Source organism: Hippopotamus amphibius, chromosome 10 (assembly GCF_030028045.1).
Source record: "Hippopotamus amphibius kiboko isolate mHipAmp2 chromosome 10, mHipAmp2.hap2, whole genome shotgun sequence".
NCBI lineage: Eukaryota > Metazoa > Chordata > Mammalia > Artiodactyla > Hippopotamidae > Hippopotamus > Hippopotamus amphibius.
The window spans coordinates 116,478,944-116,503,482 of NC_080195.1; the positions used below are offsets into that span (position 1 = coordinate 116,478,944).

The 24,539-nt window shown below is 53.9% G+C and overlaps 1 protein-coding gene across 8 annotated transcripts in view; it reads left to right on the forward strand.

The window, feature by feature from the left end:
* ADARB1 (adenosine deaminase RNA specific B1) overlaps nucleotides 1-9,464 on the forward strand; it is a 109,795-nt gene extending 100,331 nt beyond the window's left edge. For 6 of the 8 annotated variants that reach the window (XM_057696366.1, XM_057696370.1, XM_057696365.1 and 3 more), the window contains 2 exons: nucleotides 3,990-4,168; nucleotides 4,997-9,464. In XM_057696366.1, coding sequence (XP_057552349.1) covers nucleotides 3,990-4,168; nucleotides 4,997-5,176 — 359 coding nt within the window. In that variant the 3' untranslated portion in view covers nucleotides 5,177-9,464. Of the gene's footprint in view, nucleotides 1-3,989; nucleotides 4,169-4,996 lie in introns of those variants that run through there. The other 2 variants (XM_057696372.1, XR_009047664.1) reach the window with 2 other exon arrangements.
* The last annotated feature ends 15,075 nt before the right edge of the window (nucleotides 9,465-24,539 follow it).

Sequence of the window (24,539 nt, forward strand, 5' to 3'; positions counted from 1 at the left end):
AGCGGCACGCAGGTCACCTCCGGACCAGCACCCGGGTTCCTTCCCAAAGCTGGTGTCTTAACACCCCCCTACCCCGGCCCACCCCGGGCGTGTGCAAGAAGGGAGTCTGATTCGGCCGCGGCCCTCGGTGCACAGCGCGGCCCCGTCCGGGATCGGGGAGCGGGGAGACAGCAGGACAGGCGCGTGTGGCCGCCTCGCCGGCTCAGACCCGCGCTGCCCGCAGGTGCCGTCCCCGCTCTGTCAGCTCAGGGGGCCTTTCCTCACCAACGTCAGGGTGGAGGTCTCAAAGCTGCCCTGTTCCAGGGGCTGCAGGTTTGGGGCGCACGGCCCGGCTGCACGCCCGTGTCACCCTCACTGTTGGGTGCCCTGCACTCGGTTTCCTTCCACTTTAACGCTGCTCAGGTCTTTGTGTATTTGCACAACAAAGGCCACTTTCCAGATTGTAACCACAGTTTCCTGGCCATTTAACAAGTGACTCATAGTTTCTGTAGCAGGAACCCATAGTCACCCCGAATATCCACTCCTCTTCGTTGTGTGTATAAAGCATTTGATCACACGTTGCTGTGTGAGGAACACAGGAAACATCTTTACGAGGAAAGTAAGGAAAATACCAGCGCCAGCTGGGCTTTCTGGGTTTTCACTTGTAGCCGTTATTAGGCCCGTTCACAGTTTCTCTGTACTTTTGCTCTGAAGTTCTGACTCAGCACACTTAATTCGCAGCAACAGAGGGACTCTCAGTACCAGCCAGGATGTTCCTGTTGTATTGTTTTCTGCACCGTGGCCGTGACTAACTCGTTACCCCAGTTCTTGCTTCGCAGCCCTGGAAAGACACACGCCTTCTCTTCTTGGGGCCCACCCTACAGCAGTGTTGGCCCCAGAGACCCGTGGGAATAAGCTCTTGGCTCGTGTGGGGGCCCTCCGCCCCAGAAAAAGTGTACGGTCAGCATTGGAAGCTGGGGCTATCTATTTCCTTTTGCCTTGGTTTCTCCATTCTTGCTAAAGATGGTAGTTTACTTAGCTTAAAATATAAAAAAAATTTGAACAATTAGTTAACTGACCATTTCTAGTTTTAATGCAAAATGTAATTCTGAGGTTGAAGTATCATTCAACAGGAACCCTTGATTTCGGTCTTGTAGAGAAGTAATGGAATTGCAAAGGAAAATAATATACTCTAAGCATTACCCATTTATTCATGTAAGATTCAATTCCATTATGGTCAGAGATTCCCCCGCGGTTGTACCTAAACAGACCCCCTCCCCCCAAACCCCTCCCCGACTCTGTACTTGAAGGGCTGCAGCCTTGAATAAGCTCAGGGGCAGCTCGGTGACCTGCGGGAACTGCCTGCCCACTGGGCAGGTGTGCTAGTGACAGCCGCAGACACCTGACAAAACTGCGCAGCGGAAAAGCCCCGAGCGCAGGGCAGGAGTGTCCTGGCAGCAGAGGGCTGGTTGGTGCAACGAGGAAACACTGACATCAGGACGGCGTTTAGCTCCCAACAGGCCGGCCGCCCCACGCCCCGGGGACGTCTAGGAGGAGTCCAGAGCCCACAGCGGGACTTCCGTCCGGACAGCCAGGCAAGGGCCGGGCTGGACTCCGGCTCTTGGTCCAGAAGGGACTTGGGTCCTGGCTTGTCCTCCAGGCCCTCCCTGGAATTGGAGGCCCATCCCAGAAAGAGCACGAGAGGCCACGCCAACTGCCTCTGTTCATCAGCCGAGATGTTTACTCCCAGCCACGCGTGAACAGCCGCTATCAAGCCCTCGAGGACAGTAAACACAGAAAAGAGTGACCTGTGTAAGAAAATAGGACAACTGAGAGAAAGTCAGTCAGAGAACGGAAGAAGAGAGAGAGAATAAACCTTATTCACATGTGTGCGATGTTTAGTAAGTACAGAAATCAAGTGTTAACGCGAAGGTCTGGGAAATACTCATTTAGCAAATGTCAGGGCAGGCAGCGTGGTCAGGGATGGGAGGGGTCGGCGTGGTGGCTGCCACGGGGGGTGGGGGGGCGCGGACGCGGTTGGGGGCCCCTCTGGGGCCAGAGGCTCCGTTTGTTGAGCGAGCGCTGCTTCCCAGTGGCTCACTGTGACAACCCTGCGCCATGTGGTGCACTTCAGTTAAAGTATTAAGCAAAGTGAGAGAGTTCCGCACTCACGTCGGGAAGGAAGAAAGGATTCTGCAGTTTAGTGGAAGAGGCAGAAACCTTAAAGGAACCTTGAAGCTTTTCGCAGACCTGGGTCTGTCTTCCTAGGGGGTAGTTTCTAAATTGTCAGCCCAGGAGCAAGTCCCCAGCGGAGCCCCGAGGCTGGCTGCCGGGACAGGGGCCGCCTGGGGCCCGGAGGGAGGGGTGGCACTGGGGGCTGGCTTTGCGCTGAGAAGGCCCCCCGAGGGTGGGCGGCGTGTACATCTGAGAAGGCAGGTGAGTAGGGGGCCTGGAGCCCCAAGGGGAGGGCAGCCAGGGGTCAGACTGCGGGAGGCTGAACTCTTGGGGGCGGGGGCGGGGTGTGGGGTGTGGGGGCTGCACTCCCGGCTCTGTCGTGGGGGGCATTCTCCACCCCCCCGCCTCCTCGAGGTCAAGGGCCTGGACTCGCTGAGGGGAATCTCACCCTTTCCACGCTCAGACTCTTCTCTGTCTCCCGGGGGATGGTGTGAAGCCAGTCGGTGGGCAGCTGGACCGCCCCCCGGGGCTCGGCAGAAGACCTCAGAGGTGGCCGCTGTGGCCAAGAGGACTTAGGTGTCAGGGCAGGAGATTCGCGGGGACGAGGCAGTTGTGTCGTTGCATGAATATAGAGGGCACGTCACCTCTTCATCCGCACGCCTCCCGTGGACACGTCATTTTTCACGGGTCCACTTAGGGACCCGAAGTCACCCTGCGATTCACCGCGGAAGCTCTGCTATGAGCAGGTGACCCAGGGCGCGGCCGTCCCGGCGCGAGCTCCGCCCTGGTGCCCGCGGCCTGCCCTCCGCGTGGGAGCCCCCCCACCCCCGCCCGCCTGCCGCTGGAAGAAGCCCTGGGTGATCATCCTCGGGTCCCGGCGGCCGTGGGGTCTGTGTCAAATACCAGGGCCCTTCGAGCAGCCCGGCCAGTGCTCCTGACCAGAGCTCCTCCGGGCGGGGTCCCGACCTTCGTTCAGACCCCCCCCAGGCAGTGAAGGGGTAAAGGGGGGGCCGGGCAGAGCCGCCCGTCCTGGGGTGGGGGGGCATGGACGTCATGTTAAACGTGTTCCGTCCCTTGAGATGGGTCTCCCCGCGGCCAGTGGCCTGTACACTGGAATTCTCTGTCGACCGTTCGCGCTGCTCTCAGGTGGGCTGCTGCTTCGGCCTGAAGGAGGGAGGCTTCTGAGCGAGGCCTGGGCGCCACCTGTGGGCTGCCCGGACCTGCCGTCCGGCCTGCGTATTCTGTGCGGCGAGGAGTCGATGGGCACCCAGAGCGCGGGGCCGGGTGCAGGTGCGGCCGCTCGCGTCGCCGGCTCGCCAGGCTCTGCCCGACGGCGCTGGGGCAGGGAGCACGTGCCTCCGGTCCCGGGGGACCCGAGGCCGCCTCGCTTTCAGCCCCGCAGCCGGAGCCCCTGACCGGCTGTGACCGGCGGGCCGGGCCCGCTGAGGAAACAGGAGCCCGCGGGCCCCCGCGCGGCCCTGCTCCCGGGGAGCTGGGTGTCCGGGGTCCGCGCGTCCCGCGCGTGGGGCGAGCAGAGAAGGGGCCCGCTGGGTGGGCCTGCGCTGCTCCCGCGGGGGCCCAGCTGCGCCCCGAGGCCCGGCGCCTGCGCCCCGTTGCCCGGCGCCTGCGCCCCGAGTGAGCGCAGGGTGTGTGGCTCCCCGGGCACGGGGTTTCTGCGCGCCCGCCCGCCCGCGCAGACACGTGTGCTTCTGGGCGGCTCTGGACGGCGTGAGCTGCCGGGGGCGGGGGGCGGACGCGCCTGGCGTGGCCCCCGTCAGGCCGTGTCCCCGCAGCCCCCGCGCGGGGCCCCGCGTCACCCGCCCCGTCTCTTCCAGGCATCAGCAACGCGGAGGCGCGGCAGCCGGGGAAGGCCCCCAACTTCAGTGTCAACTGGACGGTGGGCGACGCGGCCCTCGAGGTCATCTGCGCCACCACGGGGAAGGACGAGCTGGGCCGCGCCTCCCGCCTGTGTAAGCACGCGCTGTACTGTCGCTGGATGCGCGTGCACGGCAAGGTACTGAGGCGCCCCCCGCCCCCGCCCGCCAGCCCGCCCGGCGGCCGCCCCCCACCCCCCACCCCCCGTCCCTCCCGGGTGCTCCCGGCGCCGCAGATCCCAGGCAGGCTCGGCCCCCCGCCCCACCCCGGCCGGAACCTGCGGCTCGGCCGCGCCCGCGGGCTCCTCGGGCCACCCCCCCCTCCCCAGGAGGACCTCCAGGAAGGCTTTCAGACCTGCTTGTTTTGAGCGTTTTGGTGTGGGGTTTGCGGGGGTTCGCAGAAGTGGGGCCCTTTTTCCCCAAATAAAATCTTCTCTAGTGAATCAATATATTACCAGCTTGCATTTATTTCTAAGTTGAGTCAGTAGCTTTTGTTGGCGATGGACAGAAGTTGCTGCATCCACGTGGCAGGACAGGTATCCACGCAGGCAGCCTTGCGGGGACTGCCCTGCCGATTCTGAGCTCTGGACAGATATGGGTTGGACGAGGCAGGGAGGGTGGGGCTGGAGTGCTCCCCGTGACAGAACAGCAGAGGTGTCTGGTAAAGGCCTGGAAGTGTTCCACACGACCTTGGCGTCTGCTGCTCCCAGGTTGCCGGCGGCCCCTCTGCAGACTTGGCGCCACGCCTGCCTGTTTAACCACGAAGCCACCGCTCGGGGCTGAGCAGGCAGACCCGCGGGTGCCCAGCAGGGGTCTGGGTGACACGGTCCTTGGGGATGGCGCTGTCCCTCGGTTCCCCCGGAAGCAGCACAGCTTGAAATGCCGTTTTTTGAACATCGTACAGAATTTTATTTTCTACTGTTATTGCTTAAACAGTGGCACGTGTTCTTTTTTTAATCTTTTCACAGGTCCCCTCCAACTTACTGCGTTCCAAGATCACTAAACCCAACGTGTACCACGAGTCCAAGCTGGTGGCCAAGGAGTACCAGGCTGCCAAGGCCTGTCTGTTCAGGGCCTTCATCAAGGCCGGGCTGGGTGCCTGGGTGGAGAAGCCCACGGAGCAGGACCAGTTCTCACTCACACCCTGACGGGCGTGCAGCACGGCCCCGAACCTCGCAGCTGAGCCGGGGCAGGTGTGGGATGTGGGGGCGCCAGCATGGGGCCCCGCTCCTGGGGGCAGGCGCCCGGTGTGGGGGGTGTGCGGTGTGGGGGTCTGGCCTCAGGGTCCCGTGTCACCACCTGGCATCTCTCTGCAGAAGCGTTTCCCCTTTTGAATCATCCAGTGACTGCTTTCAACCTCAGTTTACATTTAGAAATTGAGTTCTACTGAGTAGGGCTTCCTGAAGTTTAGGAAAAATAGAAATTACTTTGTGTGAAATTCTTGAATAATTAATTTATTCAGAACTAGGAATATGGTTTATAAAGTAAGAAATAACTATGTCAGGTCACTCTCGTGCCACATTATTTTAATTGCAAAGAAGCATTTATATATGGCGGGAGTGAGGAAACAGGCAGGAAGTAGTAGCCTAAGGACACTGTCCCCGTCCACACGGAGGCCCCTCTTCCCTGTAGGTGCTGCCCTCCACCTAGCCTCCCCGGGAGAGCGCTCCGCCCGTGGAGCCCGAGTCCGCAGTGCAGTGACCCGCGGTGCGGCGCCTGGGGTTTCGGCCCAGGTCCCTGCAGCCTCCAGCCTCCTCTCGAAGTTTCTGTGCTCCTCGTAGGACCAGATCATGGAAAACGTCTCTTGGTTTACTTCTAAATAATCAGAGATCAAATGTAGCCAGCAAGCCTGGCCGTTGATGTGGGTTTTTTAAGCAGTGTTTAACTTTCAGGGACTGGAAGGAATCCCAGAGGCTCCTGCACAGTAAATAGCCCAGAATCCCCTCTGGTCCTTCCTCCGAATCTCCTGGGTGTGAATGACTGTCCCAAGATCGTCACAGGATGGAAACAGAACTGATTAAGTAGATACTCATCCTTGGAAAATGCCACTTAAGGCGTATTTTTAAATTATTCTTTCCAGCTTTGTCAAGGACATGTTTGAAGTGTAAGAAGCGTTCAGGCTGAAAGCTGGCGAGACAGCATGTTGCTGGTGGGGTCTCAACTGGGATCAGGTTTTGATGTCACGGCAGGGAAGGGGCTGGCCTGGCGCCCGGGGCGCCCGGGATCCTGTTGGGCACCCCGCAGCACTCAGGACACCCCCAGGCGGGCAGAGCGAGCTGGGGGCCCGGGGAGGCTGCCCCACCCCAACGTGGAGGTCCACGCCAGGCATCTCCCGTTTCCACTCAGGTCGGGGAGGAGCCCTGTGCCCTTTGCTGGGTCAGCGCCAGTTTCTGGTCCTGGGGGCTCTCGGACGTGCCGTAGGCAGAGAGGGCCCTCCAGCCAAGTCCAGGCATCACACTGTGTACCTGGGTGTCCTGTGTCCTTTATGGGCTCAGAAAACTCAGGGCCGGAGCAGGACAGCCACTGGCACTTCGGCGCAGATCCCGTGCGCTCAGAGTGGGCGATGAGGCCCCAGAAGGTCGTGTCTCCGGGTGTCTCCTCGCGTCTGCACAGGGACCCTGTGGGCGCGTGCGGGGCAGGGGGAGGGGGCCTCACTGCCGGGGGCCTGGCCGGGTCAGGGAATGAGGGTCCCCACGCCACCGTTTCTGCAGGGCATTTGCCCGTCCTGACCCTGTTAGCACAGGGCTCAGGCCCTCACCGCCCCGCGGGGCCCGCTGTGCTTTCACCCAAGAACAGAAAGGTGTCCGGTGGGGCCCCACCCCCAGGCAGGCTCCTGCACACTCCGAAAAGACACCTGTGCGTCCCTTCATTTTTATTCTTGTCTCTATAGATGGTATTTTTTCTAATGGGGATTGGGAGATGGACTTAGTTTTTAAAAAATATGTGGCTTTGGTTACGAAGTCCGGAGGAATGATATTGCACATGCACCCAAGCTGTCCAGGCGGCCCGCTCCCCCGTCAGCCCATCGAGGACCCACCCCCACCCCAATGAACGGATGCCTTGCCGCGTGGGTGCGCAGCCCGGCTGTGCCCTGCGGCCTTTCCCGGGTCAGACGGGTGTGACCGAGCAGCACGGCCTGACGCAGGGCTCCTGCCCCGAGAGCCCCGGGCCTGCAAGGGGTGCTGGGGAGGAAGGCGGCCAGGGCTTGGCGGGGTGGGCGGCGGGGACGGGGAGGAGCAGGAGGCCTGCACAGCCCCTGCTCCCGGGACAGGGCAGCCGGCACACGCGTCTGTGATCAGGGGAAAGGAGGACGTGCACCCCCGCCCCCCAGGCAGATCCGGGCGCAGCCGGCCAGGCGCCACCGCGGAGTCACCTCCTCCAGGGTCCAGGGCTCTTCATCTGGGTTGTAGAAACTTTGGAAATCTGATACAACCAAGAATTTGATCTTTTGAGAAAAATCTTGCATTTTGAGGACATTTTGACCAGTGGGGTTTGGGAAGGTTTCTGTTCTGTCTTGTCGGCGAAGCCTGGAGTGTTAATCCTGTGAGGACACCGGCCTGGGCCCCCTGGGCAGCTGTCCTGCAGGCAGGAAGGTCCCTCACAGAGGAGTCTCGTTTTTGTGATGCGAGCCGGGGCTCGTGGGGGGGTGGGGGGTGGCCAAGGTGGGGCCGTCATCGCGGGTTCCTCAGCCCTCATCCCTGCTCACCTCCTCCCTGCAGTTTGACTCCGAGTCTTAACGGGGCTTTTTGTCATTTTTTTTCTATTTTGGAGATTTTTTATTATAATCAAAAAGTTATTTTATTTTAAAATGTACAAGCCAACATTTCACAAGGTATTAATTTCTCTGGAATGTATTTTCTTTGAGTAATTTTGTTGCCCTTCAGACTACAGAGCCCTGCTCTCCGCAGCCGAGCCTCCCGGCCTCCTGGGGTGGGCAGGCCCCAGAGTGGGATTGGTGGGCGCTGGGACGGGAGTGCACGCCCTGCCCTTTTCCTCCAGAAACAAACAAAAAAGACAGATGGATTTTTTTCCATTTCCAAAAAATGTTTTACACCAAAATATAAGGTCTGCTCCAACCATAAATTTGATCCAGCATGAGAAGTAAAATTAGCTGGCTATCCCATCTCTAAATTCTATGAAATTAGTGAATCTCTGAAAAGGTTTCTTTATATCAAAACTATACAGATGCAAAGAGCAGAGTGTGTATGATCATGTGAATCCAGTCTTGTGTGTCCTTGTCCCCGGCGCGTCCCGTGACCATCACTCCCCAGCCAGAGGCCGGCCCGGGGCACTGGGTTCTGCGTCTGCACACCTCGGGGGGGAGAGGCTCTGACTTGACCTTGACTCCGAGCTCCTGTCTCTGGCAGCGCGTCTGCACCTCCCGTTTGGAGGGACGCGCCCCCGGCCCCAAGAGCTCTCGTTTGGCCACGGCCTGGGCTGATGGTGCATCGCAGACGCAGCCGTGAGCTGTTACAGGTGGTCTGTGGGATGTTCCTGGAGTGAGCCCCAAAAGCTGTTTGCTTCTCTGACTTTGGAGTATACGCTTTTCATTTTATCCTAGAATTCGGACACTTTATGTGAATGTAATTCACCCAAGAACGCTGTCACTAAGGTGCCCTCCTCGGCGTGCCCTGCGTGTACACTGACGTACAGGCCACGCGTGACCCCTGCATGAGCTTCCTCCCGCACCAGGACCAGCTGGGACCAAGCATGAGACGCTGTCCCGCAGACAGAGGACTTGAGATGTTCTCAATAAACCATGTTTCACTACCGCAGCCTCGCCAAGACTCTCTCCTCCCTGCTTCCCTCCCCGCTTGGTGTGGCGCGGGTCTGGGAGAGTGCGGGTGGGCGCCGGGCCCACGCCCTCTGATCCCCCCTCCCCCCACCGTGGGTCCCTAGCGCACGCGGCCACTCCCGCGTGTAAGGCCGAGGAGTGGGATGGCACAGCGGGCCCTGCTCCTGTCCCGGCTGTAGAAAGGGAGGGTGACGTGAGCCCGCAGGACCTGAGGTGTGTGGGGGGACGTGGTCGGGACAGCAGGGGGGCAGCCAGATGGGTGCGGCGCGGACCGGACCGCCTGGGCGTCGGCACAGCGAGGCCCGGCCGGGGTGCGGGGAAGAGCTGTCCGTTCAGGGCTGGCATTCGCAGGCAAGTGGAAGCCGGGCTGCCAGTGGCGTGGAGGCTCACGGTTGTAGAGAAATTCGGGTGCCTCACGTAAGGCGGGTACGAGCACACGCGGAAGAGTCTGGAAGGGACGAGCCCGGTCACCGTGTGTGGATGACGGGATTGGGAGTCATTTCAGTGTTATTTTCCTTTTTAAAAAAACGTATCCCTTTGGCCAACATTTCTATGTCAACATGAAAAACAAACAGGGAAGCCTTTTGAAAAGTTGGACGTCCCATGCAAATAAAAAGCAGCTCTGTCATGACACCTGCTCTCTGTTGCATCCATTTTGATTCTGTTTTCGTTTCTTTCGCCACAAAAAGAGCAACATTCACATGAAAATGTGTCATCAAAAAGGACAGATGACGCTTCCGAGAAAAGGTGGGGAGCAGCCGCTCCTGCAGGAGTCCAGGCCGGAGAGAGGCGATGCCCGGCGGGGCCTTCCTGTGGCTGCACGGAGTGGGGGCAAGACCTCCCCCCGCCCGCGTTCAGCGAATGGCCAAGCCGGTTAATTACTAATGTGTAGTAACACTGAGCTAGGCATGTTAGCGGTTTCTTTAGTAAAGGCAGAGGGAGCGCCGCGGGAGGCTGCGGAGCTGGGGAGATGGCCTGGGGGTGGGGGGTGAACCCCGCCCCCCCACGTGAGCGCGGCCCAGGGGCGGGGCAGGGGTCCCCCGAGGGCCGAGCACGCTGGCACCTGCTGCGAGATGCTGGGGTCGCGCGGGCGGGGGGCGGTCAGGTCCCGCCTGAGGTCGCAGGGGCGCCGGGAGCTGGGGGTGCGCAGGGGCAGCCTCGGAACGTGTGTGTGTGTGTGTGTGTGTGTGTGTGTGAGCGCGCGCGCGCACGTGTCCCCGCCCCGGGCTGAGATGCCAGGCGTCTCGTCGGCGCTGCGCGGAGCTGCGCGGGTGACAGCGACCCCGCCGGGCAGCGGCCCTGTGTCTCCTTGTCGTCGTCCTCGCGGCCACAGCCCGGCCGGCAGCTCGTGGACACGTGTGCACGTGGGGGGGACACGGACCGGCACCACTGGCTGGGCCCTCGGGCGGCTCCGGGCGGTGCGGAGGCCCTGCGCTCGCGGGGTCGCCCAGATGCCCAGGGAGCCCGCGCCCGGGGAGATGAGCTCCTGAGGACAGAGAAGACGCGCCAGAGGGCAGCTGTTTGGCCGGTAGGATGGTGACGTTGAATTAGAGATTCCGTGGGAATAAGCGCTACTATTTTAGAGCACACAGCCCAGGAATTTAAAATGAGCTCAGTGAACATTCTAGAGGAGGTTGAAAAAGAAAAAACCGAGAGAGCCGAGCAGAATTTGAAACCATGGACACAGTAGACAAGCTAAATAACAGAATGAACTGACAATCAGAAAACCAGGTGGAAAAAGAAGAGACAAAGAAAAAGGAAAGGAAAGAAATGCTAGACTCCTGGGCGCTAGCAGCACAGTGCTAACATCTGGCTAACGGGGGCTCCGCGCCGTTTGTCCCCCTCACAAGGGCCGTCAGGACGCACGGTGAAGCCTTTGCCCGTGAAACTGCCTTAAAAGGAAAAACCGACAAAAAGAACCACAAACGGAGAAAAGGTCTCGATGAAAGACTATGGGGCGTGTGGAGGAAATTGTTCAGTGTGTAGGAATTCACTATACTAGTGTCTCTACTTTTATATCTTTAAAATTTTTCATAAGGAATTTTAAAAGTTCAAACATAGACTTTTAAATCTACCATTTTATGGTACTCTAAGTGCTCTGGGATATTTTTACACAAAAGCAGGTAATGCACACACAAAAATTGTTATCGCTGTAAAATGTGAATTTTCCAAGTTTATAGAAGGGGGCGGAACAGACGACAGTTTTTAAATCTCAATCATTGACTTCCTCGTGGAGCCGTCTCACATGTGCCTCCATGGAAAGAAGGACTTTATGCGCCAGCTGAGTCTCCCCGCTGCTCACCCTGCCTGATTTTTCTTCCTGGCTCACTGCTCTGACACACGTGGATTTATTTGTCCCCAACGAAACAGAAACACTGCAGGTCGGAGGCATCAGTTTGTTCACGGCTGTTCCCCATCACGTGGCACAACCCTGCCATGCTGCAGGCGATTAATAAATACCACTGAATGAACAAAAGCCAACGACGAATTGTTAAAAATGGGCCTGTGGTGCCTCAGAGCCCTGCCATGGAAGGATGGACATTGAGAGCAGTTTCGATGAGATGCTTCGTGGAGAAACAACACTTAAGAAATCTTGCAGAGAGAAAAAGATGGCGGTGAAGTAGAGGGACATGGAATGCATCCCTCTCCACAGATGCATTGGGAATGCACCGAAGGATGCAATACTTCCCACAGAGAACCAGCTGAACACCAGCAGACGGCCTCGGACACCAGAAAGGACCGCAAGGAGCCCGACATAACGGGTAGGGAGGCATCTACGACAGCTCAAAGAGGGTGAGGCAGTGGAGCTGTGGTGGACAGGAGGGAGTGAGAAACACACGGAGGGTCCGCACCGCAGCTCAGCGTTCCCAGACTGAGACGTCGATTCACAGCTGAACAGAGGGTCTGGGAGCGGGGGAAGCGCAGAGCCAGTTCAGGGGGAGAAACATTGTTGCCAGAAAGGTGACGGACCGAGAGGACGGGAGGGAAGAGGGCCGCAGCGAGGAGTGCCCGCCCCTGAGAGCTGCCCGGCCATGATGGCGGCTGGAGGCTGTGGGCTCACGGGCGGGGGGGGGGGGGGGGGGGAGGAGCCATGCGCATAGCCTCTCTCTCTCTTTCGGCGCCTCTGCAACAGGCAGTGGAGAGACGCCCTGTGCGCCACCTAAGGCGCTCAGGGATAACAAGGACCCTCAGGCACTCGGGTGGGGCTGGATTAAAACCCCTTGGAATGCTGGCAGCAGGGAGGCTGCCAAGAAAAAAAAAACCCAAGAGAGGCCCAACTCTGAGACTTTCTGTTTACACCTGAGCCACTGGCATCCTTCTGCAACAGGCACCTCCAAGCCCGACTGAAACAACAGTGCGCCACTGCTCACTCACTCCCAGGGGAAGGAGCCACTATTGTACCCTCTCCCTCCTCACACACCGACGCTTACAGACCAACAATAAAGGAAGCTCTGCTGGTCACAGAATAATGCAAAAAAACCCAAGGCGAGGAGAAGGACACTTACAGCTGAGACTCTAAGGAAACAGAAATATTAGTATCAATCCTATTGAACTGGTCCATTCTGGGCTTGGTTCTGGATTTTTTTTTCCTTTATTAATTATGATCTTTGTCCTAAGGGATCTACAAGTTTTATAACATAATTTTTTAATTCTATTTTAATTCTATTTTTATTTTTTTTTTTGCCTTTTTATATACTTCTATTTCTAGCTAAGTTTTTGTTAGTACGGACAATATATCTCTCATACTTTCCTTTCATCCCTATCTTTTATACATTTCTATTCCTTTCTTTTTATTTGCATATTTCCAATCACACTACGCTCTTCTGTTCCCCTTCTTCCATCCACTTTTAGTTTTTTTATCTTAACATACTTATAAGCAACACTATCAATCTGCTCAGACTCCTTGCTTTATTCTCCAGATGACACACCGCCTTGGTATTTAATATTAGGATTTTGTCTTTAGCTTAGTTCTTAGTACAATTGTCTAATTTCATTCTGAGAATCTCCATTCTGTCTGGTGGTACTCTAGCTCTTTTTTATATTTGATCTTAGCTTACAAAATCTCCCTGGATTAGTGTTTGTGTGTGTAAGGTGTTATTTGTTTGTTTGTTTGTTTTTGCTTTTGTTTCTGATTTGTTCTGTTTCGGTTGTCAATTTCTTGGGTTTCTCTTTGAGTATCTGATAGCATACTGGGGTTCTTCTGTCAGGTCTTTCTAGTGCCTTATGTCCTAATGGATTCAGTAATTGTGTGTCTTATACACGTATGTGTTTCCTAGACTTAGTATTTGTCTAACCCAACACTCGGACATTAGTCTGAGGCTTGGACAGTCTTCTATAAACACCTCTATCGCCAGGACAAGCAACCCCAAAAGTCTGGACAACCATGAGGAAACAAAGAAACACCATGCAGGCAAAGGAGCAGGAAGAAAAACCCACAAGACCAAATAAATGAGGAGGAAATAGGAAAAATGCCTGAAAAAGAATTCAGAGTAATGATAGTAAAGATGATACAAAATCTCGATAACAAAATAGAGAAAGTACAAGAAACAGTTCATAAGAACTCAGAAAAACAAACAGCAATGGATAACAAAATAACTGAAATTAAAAATACTTGATGCTATAACCAGCAGAATGACTGAGGCAGAAGAACAAATAAGTGAGTTGGAAGATAGAATGCGGGAAATGACTGCCACAGAGCAGGAAAAAGAAAAAAGAATAAAAAGAATAGAAGACAGTCTCAGAGACCTCAGTGATAACATTAAGCGTACCAACATTTGATTTACAGGCATCCCAGAAGAAGAAGAAAACAAGAAAGGGTCTGAGAAAATACTTGAAGAGGTTATAGTGGAAAACTTCCCCAACATGGGAAAGGAAATAATTAACCAAGTCCAAGAAGCACAGAGAGTCCCATACAGAATAAACCCAAGGAGAAATACACCAAGGCACATATTAATCAAACTAATGACAATCCAACACAAAGAAAAAATATTAAAAGCAGCAAGAGAAAAGCAACAAATAACATATAAGGGGAAACCCATAAGGATAACAGCTGACCTTTCTACAGAAACTCTGCAGGCCAGAAGGGAATGGCAGGATATACTGAAAGTCCTGAAAGAGAGAAACCTACAGCCAAGAAGACTCTACCCAGCAAGAATCTCATTCAGATTTGATGGAGAAATCAAGAGCTTTCCAGACAAGCAAAAGTTAAGAGAATTCAGCACCACCAAACCAGCCTTACAGCAAGTGCTAAAGGAACTTCTCTAAGTAGGAAACACAAGAAAAGGAAAACACCTACAAATACAAACCTAAAACAATTAAGAAAATGGTAATTGGAACACACATGTCAATAATCACCTTAAATGTAAATGGATTAAATGCTCCAACCAAAAGACACAGACTGGCTAAATGGATACAAAAACAAGACCCTTCTATATGCTGCCTACAAGAAACCCACTTCAGACCAAGGGATACATACAGACTGAAAGTAAAGGGATGGAAAAAGATATTCCATGCAAATGGAAGTCAAAAGACAGCTGGAGTAGCAATACTCATATCAGACAAATTAGACTTGCAAGTAAAGACTATTACAAGAGACAAGGAAGGACACTACATAATGGTCAAGGGATCCATCCAAGAAGAACATATCACAATGGTAAATATCTATGCCCCCAACATAGGAGCACCTCAATACATAAGGCAAATGCTAACAGCCATAAAAGGGGACATCGACAGTAACACAGTAATAGTGGGAGACTTGAACACCCCACTTACATCAATGGACAGATCATCCAAACAGAAAATAAATAAAGACACACAAGCTTTAAATGACACATTAGACCATCTCGACTTCATTGATATTTATAGGACATTCCATCCAAAAACGACAGAATACACTTTCTTCTCAAGTGCACATGGAACATTTTCCAGGATAGATCACATCTTGAGTCACAAATCAAACCTTGGCAAATTCAAGAAAATTGAAATCATATCAAGCATCTTCTCAGACCACAACGCCATGAGACTAGATATGAATTACAGGAAAAAAACTGCAAAAAATACAAACACATGGAGGCTAAACAATTCACTCTTAAACAACCAAGAAATCACTAATAAAATCAAAGAGGAAATCAAAAAATATCTAGAAACAAACGACAACGAAAACACAACAACCCAAAACCTATGGGACGCAGCAAAAGCAGTTCTAAGAGGGAAGTTTATAGCAATACAGTCCTACCTTAAGAAACAAGAAAATGATCGAATAAACAACCTAACCTTACACCTAAAACAATTAGAAAAAGAACAAAGAAACCCTAAAGTGAGCAGAAGGAAAGAAATCATAAAGATCAGAGCAGAAATAAATGAAAAAGAAAGGAATGAAGCAATAGCAAAAATTAAAAAAACTAAAAGCTGGTTCTTTGAGAAGATTAACAAAATTGATAAACCATTAGCCAGACTCGTCAGGAAAAAAGGGAGAAGATGCAAATCAACAGAATTAGAAATGAAAAAGGAGAAGTAACAACGGATGCCTCAGAAATACAAAAGATCATGAGAGACTACTACAAGCAACTATATGCTAATAAATTGGATAACCTGGAAGAAATGGATACATTCTTAGAAAAATACAATCTTCCAAGACTGAACCAGGAAGAAATAGAAACTATGAACAGACCAATCACAAGTACGGAAATTGAGGCAGTGATTAAAAATCTCCCAACAAACAAAAGCCCAGGACCAGATGGGTTCACAGGCGAATTCTATCAAACATTTAGAGAAGAGCTAACACCTATCCTTCTCAAACTCTTCCAAAATATTTCAGAAGGAGGAACACTCCCAAACTCATTCTACGAGGCCACCATCACCCTGATACCAAAACCAGGCAAAGGTATCACAAAAAAAGAAAATTACAGGTCAATATCACTGGTGAATATAGATGCAAAAATCCTCAACAAAATACTAGCTAACAGAATCCAACAGCACATTAAAAAAATCATACACCATGATCAAGTGGGGTTTATCCCTGGGATGCAAGGATTCTTCAATATAGGCAAATCAATCAATGTGACACATCATATCAACAAATTGAAGGATAAAAACCATATGATCATCTCAACAGATGCAGAAAAAGCTTTTGACAAAGTTCAACATCCATTTATGATAAGAGCTCTCCAGAAAATGGGCATAGAAGGAAATGACCTCAACATAATAAAAGCCATATATGAAAAACCAAAAGCCAACATCATTCTAAATGGGGAGAAACTGAAAGAATTCCCTCTAAGAAGAGGAACAAGACAAGGGTGTCCAATCTCACCATTATTATTCAACATAGTTTTGGAAGTTTTAGCCACAGCAATCAGAGAAGAAAAAGAAATTAAAGGAATCCAAATTGGAAAAGAAGAAGTAAAATTGTCACTCTTTGCAGATGACATGATATTATATATAGAAAACCCTAAAGACTCTACCAGAAAACTGCTAGCACTCATTGATGAGTTTAGTAAAGTAGCAGGATACAAAATTAATGCACAGAAATCTCTTGCATTCCTATACACTAACAACGGAAGAGCAGAAAGAGAAATTAAGGAAACTCTCCCATTCACCATTGCAACCAAAAGAATAAAATACCTAGGAATAAACCTGCCTAAGGAGGCAAAAGATCTGTATGCAGAAAACTTTAAGACACGGATGAGAGAAATCAAAGACGACACAAACAGATGGAGGGACATACCATGTTCCTGGATTGGAAGAATCAACATAGTGAAAATGACTGTACTACCCAAAGCAATTTACAGATTCAATGCAATCCCGATCAAATCACCAATGGCATTTTTCACAGAACTAGAGCAAGAAATTTTACGATTTGTATGGAAACACAAAAGACCCCAAATAGCCAAAGCAATCTTGAGAAGGAAACATGGAGCTGGTGGAATCAGGCTTCCTGACTTCAAACTATACTACAAGGCCATAGTGATCAAGACAGTATGGTACTGGCACAAAAATAGAAAGGAAGATCAATGGAATAGAATAGAGAACTCAGAGGTAAGCCCAAACACATATGGGCACCTTATCTTTGACAAAGGAGGCACAAGTATACAATGGAAAAAAGACAGCCTCTTCAATAAGTGGTGCTGGGAAAATTGGACAGCAACATGTAAAAGAATGAAATTAGAACACGTCCTAACACCATACACAAAAATAAACTCCAAATGGATTAAAGACCTACATGTAAGGCCAGACACTATAAAACTCCTAGAGGAAAACATAGGCAGAACACTCTATGACATCCATCAAAGCAAGATCCTTTTTGACCCACCTCCTAGAATCATGGAAATAAGGTCAAGAATAAACAAATGGGACCTCATGAAACTTAAAAGCTTTTGCACAGCAAAAGAAACCATAAACAAGACTAGAAAGCAACCCTCAGAATGGGAAAAAATAGTTGCCTATGAAACAAAGGACAAAGGATTAACCTCCAAAATATACAAGCAGCTCATGAAGCTTAATACCAAAATAGCAAATAACCCAATCCACAAATGGGCAGAAGACCTAAATAGACATTTCTCCAAAGAAGACACACAGATGGCCAACAGACACATGAAAAGATGCTCAACATCACTAATCATCAGAGAAATGCAAGTCAAAGCCACAATGAGGTATCACCTCACACCAGTCAGAATGGCCATCATCACAAAATCTGGAAACAACAAATGTTGGAGAGGGTGTGGAGAAAAGGGACCCCTCCTGCACTGTTGGTGGGACTGTAAGTTGGTACAGCCACTATGGAAAACAATTTGGAGATTCCTTCAAAAACTACAAATAGAACTACCATATGATCCAGTCATCCCACTCCTGGGCATATACCCAGAAAAAACCATAATCCCAAAAGAAACATGTCCCATAATGTTTATTGCAGCACTATTTACAATAGCCAGGACATGGAAGCAACCTAAATGCCCATCAACAAAGAATGGATAAAGAAGATGTGGCATATACATGCAATGGAATATTACTCAGCTATAAAAAGGGATGAGATGGAGCTCTATGTAATGAGGTGGATAGACCTAGAGTCTGTCATACAGAGTGAAGTAAGTCAGAAAGAGAAAGGCAAATATTGTATGCTAACTCACACATACGGAATCTAAAAATGGTACTGATGAACTCAGTGACAAGAACAAGGACGCGGATGCAGAGAATGGACTGGAGAACTCGAGGTTTGAGGGTTTGGGGGGTGAAGGGGAAGCTGAGACGAAGTGAGAGAGTAGCATAGACACATATATACTACCAACTGTAAAATAGATGGCCAGCGGGAAGTTTCTGTATAACAAAAGGAGTTCAACTCGAGGATGGATGATGCCTTAGAGGACTGGGACGGGGAGGGTGGGGGGGAGTCGAGGGTGGGAGGGAATACGGGGATATGTGTATAAAAACAGATGATTAAACTTGGTGTACCCCCCCAAAAAATAATAAATAATTAAATAAAATTAAAAAAGAAAAAAGAAAGACATCTTGCAAGAGGTTTACACCGGAAAAATTATCAGCGCATTGGGACGTGTGTGGTGGTTTTAAAAAGCTAAGCTAAAAGTAAGAGAACGCAAACCCCTGAAAACCCAGGATTTAAGGTGTGGGTCGTATCAACGTGACAAAGCCTGGAGTGTTGAGAAGGGCATGGGGTGTGAGAACACAGGTCTTTGTCTTATTGGGGTGGACCTGTGAGCATCTGGTATCTTTACATGGACACATGCCCGAGATTTTAGTTAACTCTGCTTAATGAGGAGAGGAGTGAGATATAAAACCCGATTCCATTGAGAATGTGACTTACTCTGCTAGGTTAAGTGCATTTGGCCCTTTATCTGCCCCTCTCGGGCAGGAAACGGGGTGGGGGGCAAAGGGAGGTCAGCTACGGGCAGATAATGCCTGGCCTCATGAGGATGTGTGTCTCGTGGATACTGAATCTCTCCCCCCACATCTGGCTGACATTAAAACGGTTTCATGAGTCAAATAGACCACTTGCCTCTCTGCTCATTTCTTATTTTATATAGATGAATTGAATTTTTTTTCTGATCTTTATTGGAGCATAATAGCTTTACACTGTTGTGCCAGTTTCCGCTGTACAGCAAAGTGAATCAGTTGTATTTATGCCTATATCCCCATGTCCCCTCCCTCCCAGACTCCCTCCCACCCTCCCTATCCCGGTCCTCTAAGTCATCACCCATCATCGAGTTGATCTCCCTGTGCTCTGCAGCAGCTTCCCACTAGCCATCTATTTTACAATTGGTAGCGTGTATATGTCAATGCTACTCTCTCACTCTGTCCCAGCTTCTCCTCCCCCCCTTCCCCGTGTCCTCACATCTGTTCTCTCCCTCTGCATCTTATTCTTCCCCTGCCACTGAGTCCCTCAGGACCAGTTTTTTAGTTCCTAACACTGCAAACACACACTGCAAAGTGCCAGCTATGAGACTGATTCGTTTTTGCCAGTACACAGCTTTCTTTTTCATTAAACACACAGGAGGCTTAGATCGTGAGCTTACCAGAAGTGGTGAGGAAGGGCTTTTTGAAAAGTTTTTTGTACGTAATTCTCATTGAGTCTTTAGCTGCTGGGAACAAGGACGGATGCCTGCACACACACGTGTGGGTTTATCATTCTCCTCGCTCAGTGCACACCCTTGACATCTGCCTGCATACGTCATGAAATTGTTTCAAATTGAATGAGGAGAGCAGTGTATAGGCTCTTTTTCTTTCAACAGCATATTATAAAGCGGGTCCGTTAATTAAATCTGTGTGTTTTAAATCTTGACTTCACTGCCTGCAGCCGTTTATCTTATAAGGTGTGTCTTATAATTTTATTTCTCAGGATTTTCTTTTTGAAAATCCCCAGAAAAGCATGTTAACACTTTTATTTGAATGGAAAAGTGGGTCAGACCTTGTCTGACAGAAAGGGAGCCTGCTTTGGTTCACTGGTTTGACAAGGAGGGTCAGGCTCCCTGGAGAACGTTGGCCGCGGGCAGGATGAACTGCCCCTGCAACGCCACGGCTGGGTGAAAACAAACTTAAAATAACGGTGCGATAAAAGCGTTTTATTGAGAAACGTTGAAGGGGCTAAAAAGCAGAGAAATGAAGATTCAGCCTCCCCAGCCCTCTCGGGATATGTCGGGTAAACAAGATGCTGCTGGGTGTGGGAGGGTCGGCGTGAACCGCGGTCCCGGCATCCCTGAGGGAGGCCTCTCCTCGACACCTCCCGGGAGCTGAGCAGGACAGGGTAGCCCGTCCTCTTCTAAGTACACAGTTTCCAATGCTTTGCTTTCCGAACATGTGAATGAAAGCGTAATCTGGTGACAGTTGATAAAGCATTTTAAAAGTTTGTATAATTTCTATTACAGATCACCTGCTGATGAAAGGATAGATGTAGGGGTTCAGTAAACAGTTGAGGGGCGTGGCTGTAACATGCCTCCTGATCTAGGTGTTCTGCAAACAAAGTGTCCTAGCTGTGCCTCTATTTTAAAAAGATTAGAAAGTGACTAAGGTGAAGCCGGTCTTGTGGCACAGCCTGCCCTGCCCCTTGCACCTGGGAACCGTCTAGCTGGAAGAACGGTCCTCCTCATCGCGTCAGGAGAAGCGTTTTCACTGAAATGTTGCTTTTGTGTGTAATAGTTACCTGTCAGTATTGTTTGAATAATTGTGAACTGAGGGTGTCTGAAAGAAGTAACAATCCAGGAGAGATGGCTAGCAAGGAAAGACTGTCGGTCACAAAGGGAATGAAAAGGAAGGATGAGTGAAGGAGGACGAAAGGCGGGGGAAGGTGGAGACTGGAAGGTGGAGGGTGGAGGGTGGCTTGTGGACGGGTGAGGAGGATGGAGCAGGGTGGGTGGTAGAGGTGGAAAACGGGTAACGGGTGGCGATGGCGGCTGGTGAACGGCGGAGGGTGGACTGTGGATGGGATGTAGCAGGTACACGGTGGGTGGAGCGTGGGAGAAAGTGGGTGGGGAGGGCGGGTGGGGGAGGGTGTACGGCAAATGGGGCTTGGGGGATGGGGGGAGGTGGCAGGAGGCAGGTGGAGGGTGAAGTGTGGAGGGTGGAGGGTGGGCATCTGATGACGGAGGGTGGAAGGCGGATCGCGCGTGGTCACGGGTGGCTGGTGGAAGGCGCATTCTGAGGGCTGAAGGTGGAGCGTGGCGTGTGGATGGGGCGGGGGCGCCGCTGTGTGATGGATGGGGAAAGGCGGGTTTGGGAAGGTGGAGCGCGAGACATGGAAGGTGGAAGGTGCAGGTGGAAAGGGGAAGGTGGAGGGTGGGAGACGGTGGATGGGGCCCGCGGGTGGTTGGTGGTAAAGTGGGGGTGGTGGGATGTGGAAGGTGAAGCGTCGGTGGTGGAGGCCGAAGGAGACAGCGGAGGGTAGTAACGGAGGGTGGGAGGTGGAGAGTGAAGTGTGAGGGCGGAAGGGAGGGCTGGGAGGATCGTTAGGAGGGGGGCTGTCTTCCAGCTCACTTACGGAGGCACTGCAATCCCAGTCTAACCCCCTAACCAGCTTAGCGACAAATGTCTATGGAAATCCAGAGGACCCCGGGCCGTACCGCTTGCTGGTCTTGGAGAGTCTCCTGGGGAGGCTGCAGCGGACCCGGGGCGGGGGGCCCAGAAGGACCGTTCCCACGGGCGCTGCTGATGGCGGGGGCCCTTCCCACCCACGGCAGCTGCGCGTCCCCCCCCTCTGTCTGGAGACCCCGTGTGTTCTTCACCACAGACGCCCTTGACCTGCGCAGACGGGTGAACCTACGGCCCACGGCTCCCGGGACTTGGCATCGGCGGGCCTGGTGGGCGGACGTTCAGGCCGCCTCCTTTCCTCCAGGTCTGCAGTCACGGGAGGGGCGTGTCCTCACCCCGCCCACGCGCGTGCATTCACCCCGTGCACCCCCTCGGTCGTGATGGGAACGTCTCACGTCTCAGGTGGCTTCTATTTGACCTTCGTGGATGAGTATCATCTCAGCCAGAAAAGCGCTGTCCTCACGCCGGGGAGTTTGGCAACACGGAGGCGTGTCTTCCGCTGGCTGTGGCTGCACTTATGTTTCCGGACCTCGTGTTTTCTACCTTATTAGGAGAGTGCCTATTTTTTTAAAATGCTGCATTTCCTCTTGGAATCGTGAACACAGGCGGCCCGTTAATTCTGTGACCATATAATACATTGTCCTAACCTGAGCAATCTTTGAGTGAAAAAGAGACCGTCAGTGACAGGCAGGCTCACACCAGGCGCCCCCGGAGTGTCCTGGGCCCCCGGGCGCGACGCTCACTCTTGCCGTGCGGGCCCAGAGCCGGGACACGGGGCCGGGGGCAGGGGCCGTGCCCAGGTCCAGGCATCTCCTCACCCGGCTCAGATCCCGGCACAAGGCGTCCTCTCTGGCTGCCGGGAGGAGATGGACGGGAGGGAGGCTGGTGAAGGGGGGTCCGTAGGAGGGACGGTCACCAGAGGGACAGGCTGCGAGGGGGGGGTCGGCCCCGGAGGCTGGTGGCTGAGACGAGAGGAAGCGGGGGGTTTGAAGGAGAGTCTGTGGACCAGGTGGTGGGTGCGATGGGGGCGGAGGAACCGGGGCAGGTCAGGAGGGGCGCTCGGGGTCGGGGCCGAGGGAGCCAGTGGACCTGGTCCGTCTGCTGACCACGGGGGTCTGGAGGGAAGTGGGCGTCCACGGAGGCTTCCCAAGGATGACCACGGGTCTGAGGCTCAGCGAGCTGCTCTGAGACGGGCCGTGTCCTCAGCACCACGTGGGTCCAGGGTAGAGGGGAGCTTCTGGGAGCCCAGCTGGGAGCAGCTGGCCTGCACACCTCACACACATGCTCCGCCTCAAGTCTGCGCCTGGGCTGCCCTTGCCCAGAAATGTGCCTGCCCCGCCACTTCCCCTGTCCTGCCCCATCATCCCCTAAAGATCCCAGAGTCGTTCCTGCCTGGTGCTAGCATGGACGTCCAGCGGGGAGCAGGGCAGGGTCGCGCCCAGCCCGGAGCCTGTGAATCAGGGGCTGCTGGGAAACAAGTTCTCCCGGGGATCCCTGCGCCCCTAAGGGGTGACAAGCACAGCAGAGAACGCCTGCTCCTCCTCCAGTGCTCAGCGCAGGGCCACCTCCTCCGGGGAGCCCTCCCTGACCTCCTGCTCGCCCCAGCCTGCTGCAGGGAAGGGTGGAGAGCCGGGCAGGCCCAGCAATGAGGGTACAGGCCCCGCTCGTGGGCACCTGTGGTCCCAGAGTCTGTGTCTTCCGTGGCTGTGCGCGTGCTGGAGGACACCTGGTCATCTCGTGCCCCACGGGGAGCATCACGCCGGCCGCACTCCCGGGGCCAAAGGGCGTCGCCTCGGGCGTCCTCCCCCTGCGCTCCGGCCCCTCCTTCCCCCCCGAGGAGGAGGACGCAGGTCAGCAGGGGCCACGTGGAGTCCAGATGCAGGCGTCCCGCTGCCCCTCTGCCCCCGGGAAGCCGCGCTCACGGGGCTCCTGCCCCCGCCTCCCGGGCGTCCCCAGGCTCTCCCGCAGAGCTGTCACCGCGGGTTCCCGAGGGCCCATGACAACAGGGTCGTGAGAAAGCTCTGAGTCGCTGCCGTTCCTCTCGGACCCACAGCCGCCCCCAGGCAGCCCACCCGTCCCCCCTCCATCCTGTGATGGCCGCCCCCAGAGCTCCCTGCAGACCCCAAGCCGCCCCTCCCCACCCCACCCCCCACCTTGGATCCGGGAGAGGCAGTTGTGCTGCCCATTCCCTGCGTCCTGTAGGGTCCTCTCTGGACCAGCTCTGTCCCCAAGGCTGCCCCCTGCAAGCACCACCCAGGCATCCATGCAGGGACAGGAAGACGGAGGTACCTCTCCCCACGTGCTCTGAAGTAGGAAGTGGGCTCTCGTGTACAGGCCCTTGGGGGGGTGCAAAGAGCTCTTCCTATTTCAGAGCACGTGGGGAGAGCTCCTTCCTAGAACCTGGCTGGCCTCCCCTCCCCCAGCCTAATGGACCAGCCCTGGTCGTCGGGCACCTGTTTACCTTGGAGATGGAACCCTCGCCCCGGCTCTGAGTGGTTGGTTGTGGCCCACGGGACACGGGCCCCCGGAGGCAGAGCGGTGGGGCTGTTGCCGCCATGGAGGGCCAGCCATCTCTGCCGCGGCTGCGGGGTGCCCTGCAGCTGGTTTCCGAGAGCCTGGCCCGCGTCCCAGGCCTCCCTGTGTTTCCCTGGGGGGTCCTGGCGTGCGCCGTGCTGCTGCTTTTGGTCGTCAGGAGGCGGCGCGGTGTCCGCAGTGGGAAGGTGGCAGGCGGGAGGCGCCCTGCCCATGACGAGGTCTGTGGACCACACGGGGAGACCACCGGCCCCCCCACGACACAGGCCGCGGGAGCCCTCGGGCCGCCCGGCGGGGAGGCCGGTGCGCCCAGGCTCCAAACCTCGTGCCTGTCGGCACCGGGCGGCTCCTCGCGTCAGGACAGTGTAGACTTTCCGGAAAAGGCACGGCAGAGCCGGCCTCCTCCGCTGCCCCGAGGGACCGGTGAGAGACCCGTCCTCGAAGCCTCAGGGGACCGTGGGGGGCGGCCTCGGCAGAGAGCAGGGGCCGATGTGAGTGAGGACTCTCTTGTCCCAGAAAGTGCAGAGCAGCTGGCCCGGGAGACGGCGAGATGGAAGCGGAGAGTCCAGGAGAAGGAGGAGGAGAAAGAAAGGCTGAGGGAGGCGAACGCACAGAGGGAACGGGAGCTGGGAGCCAAGGTCGGCCGCGAGGAG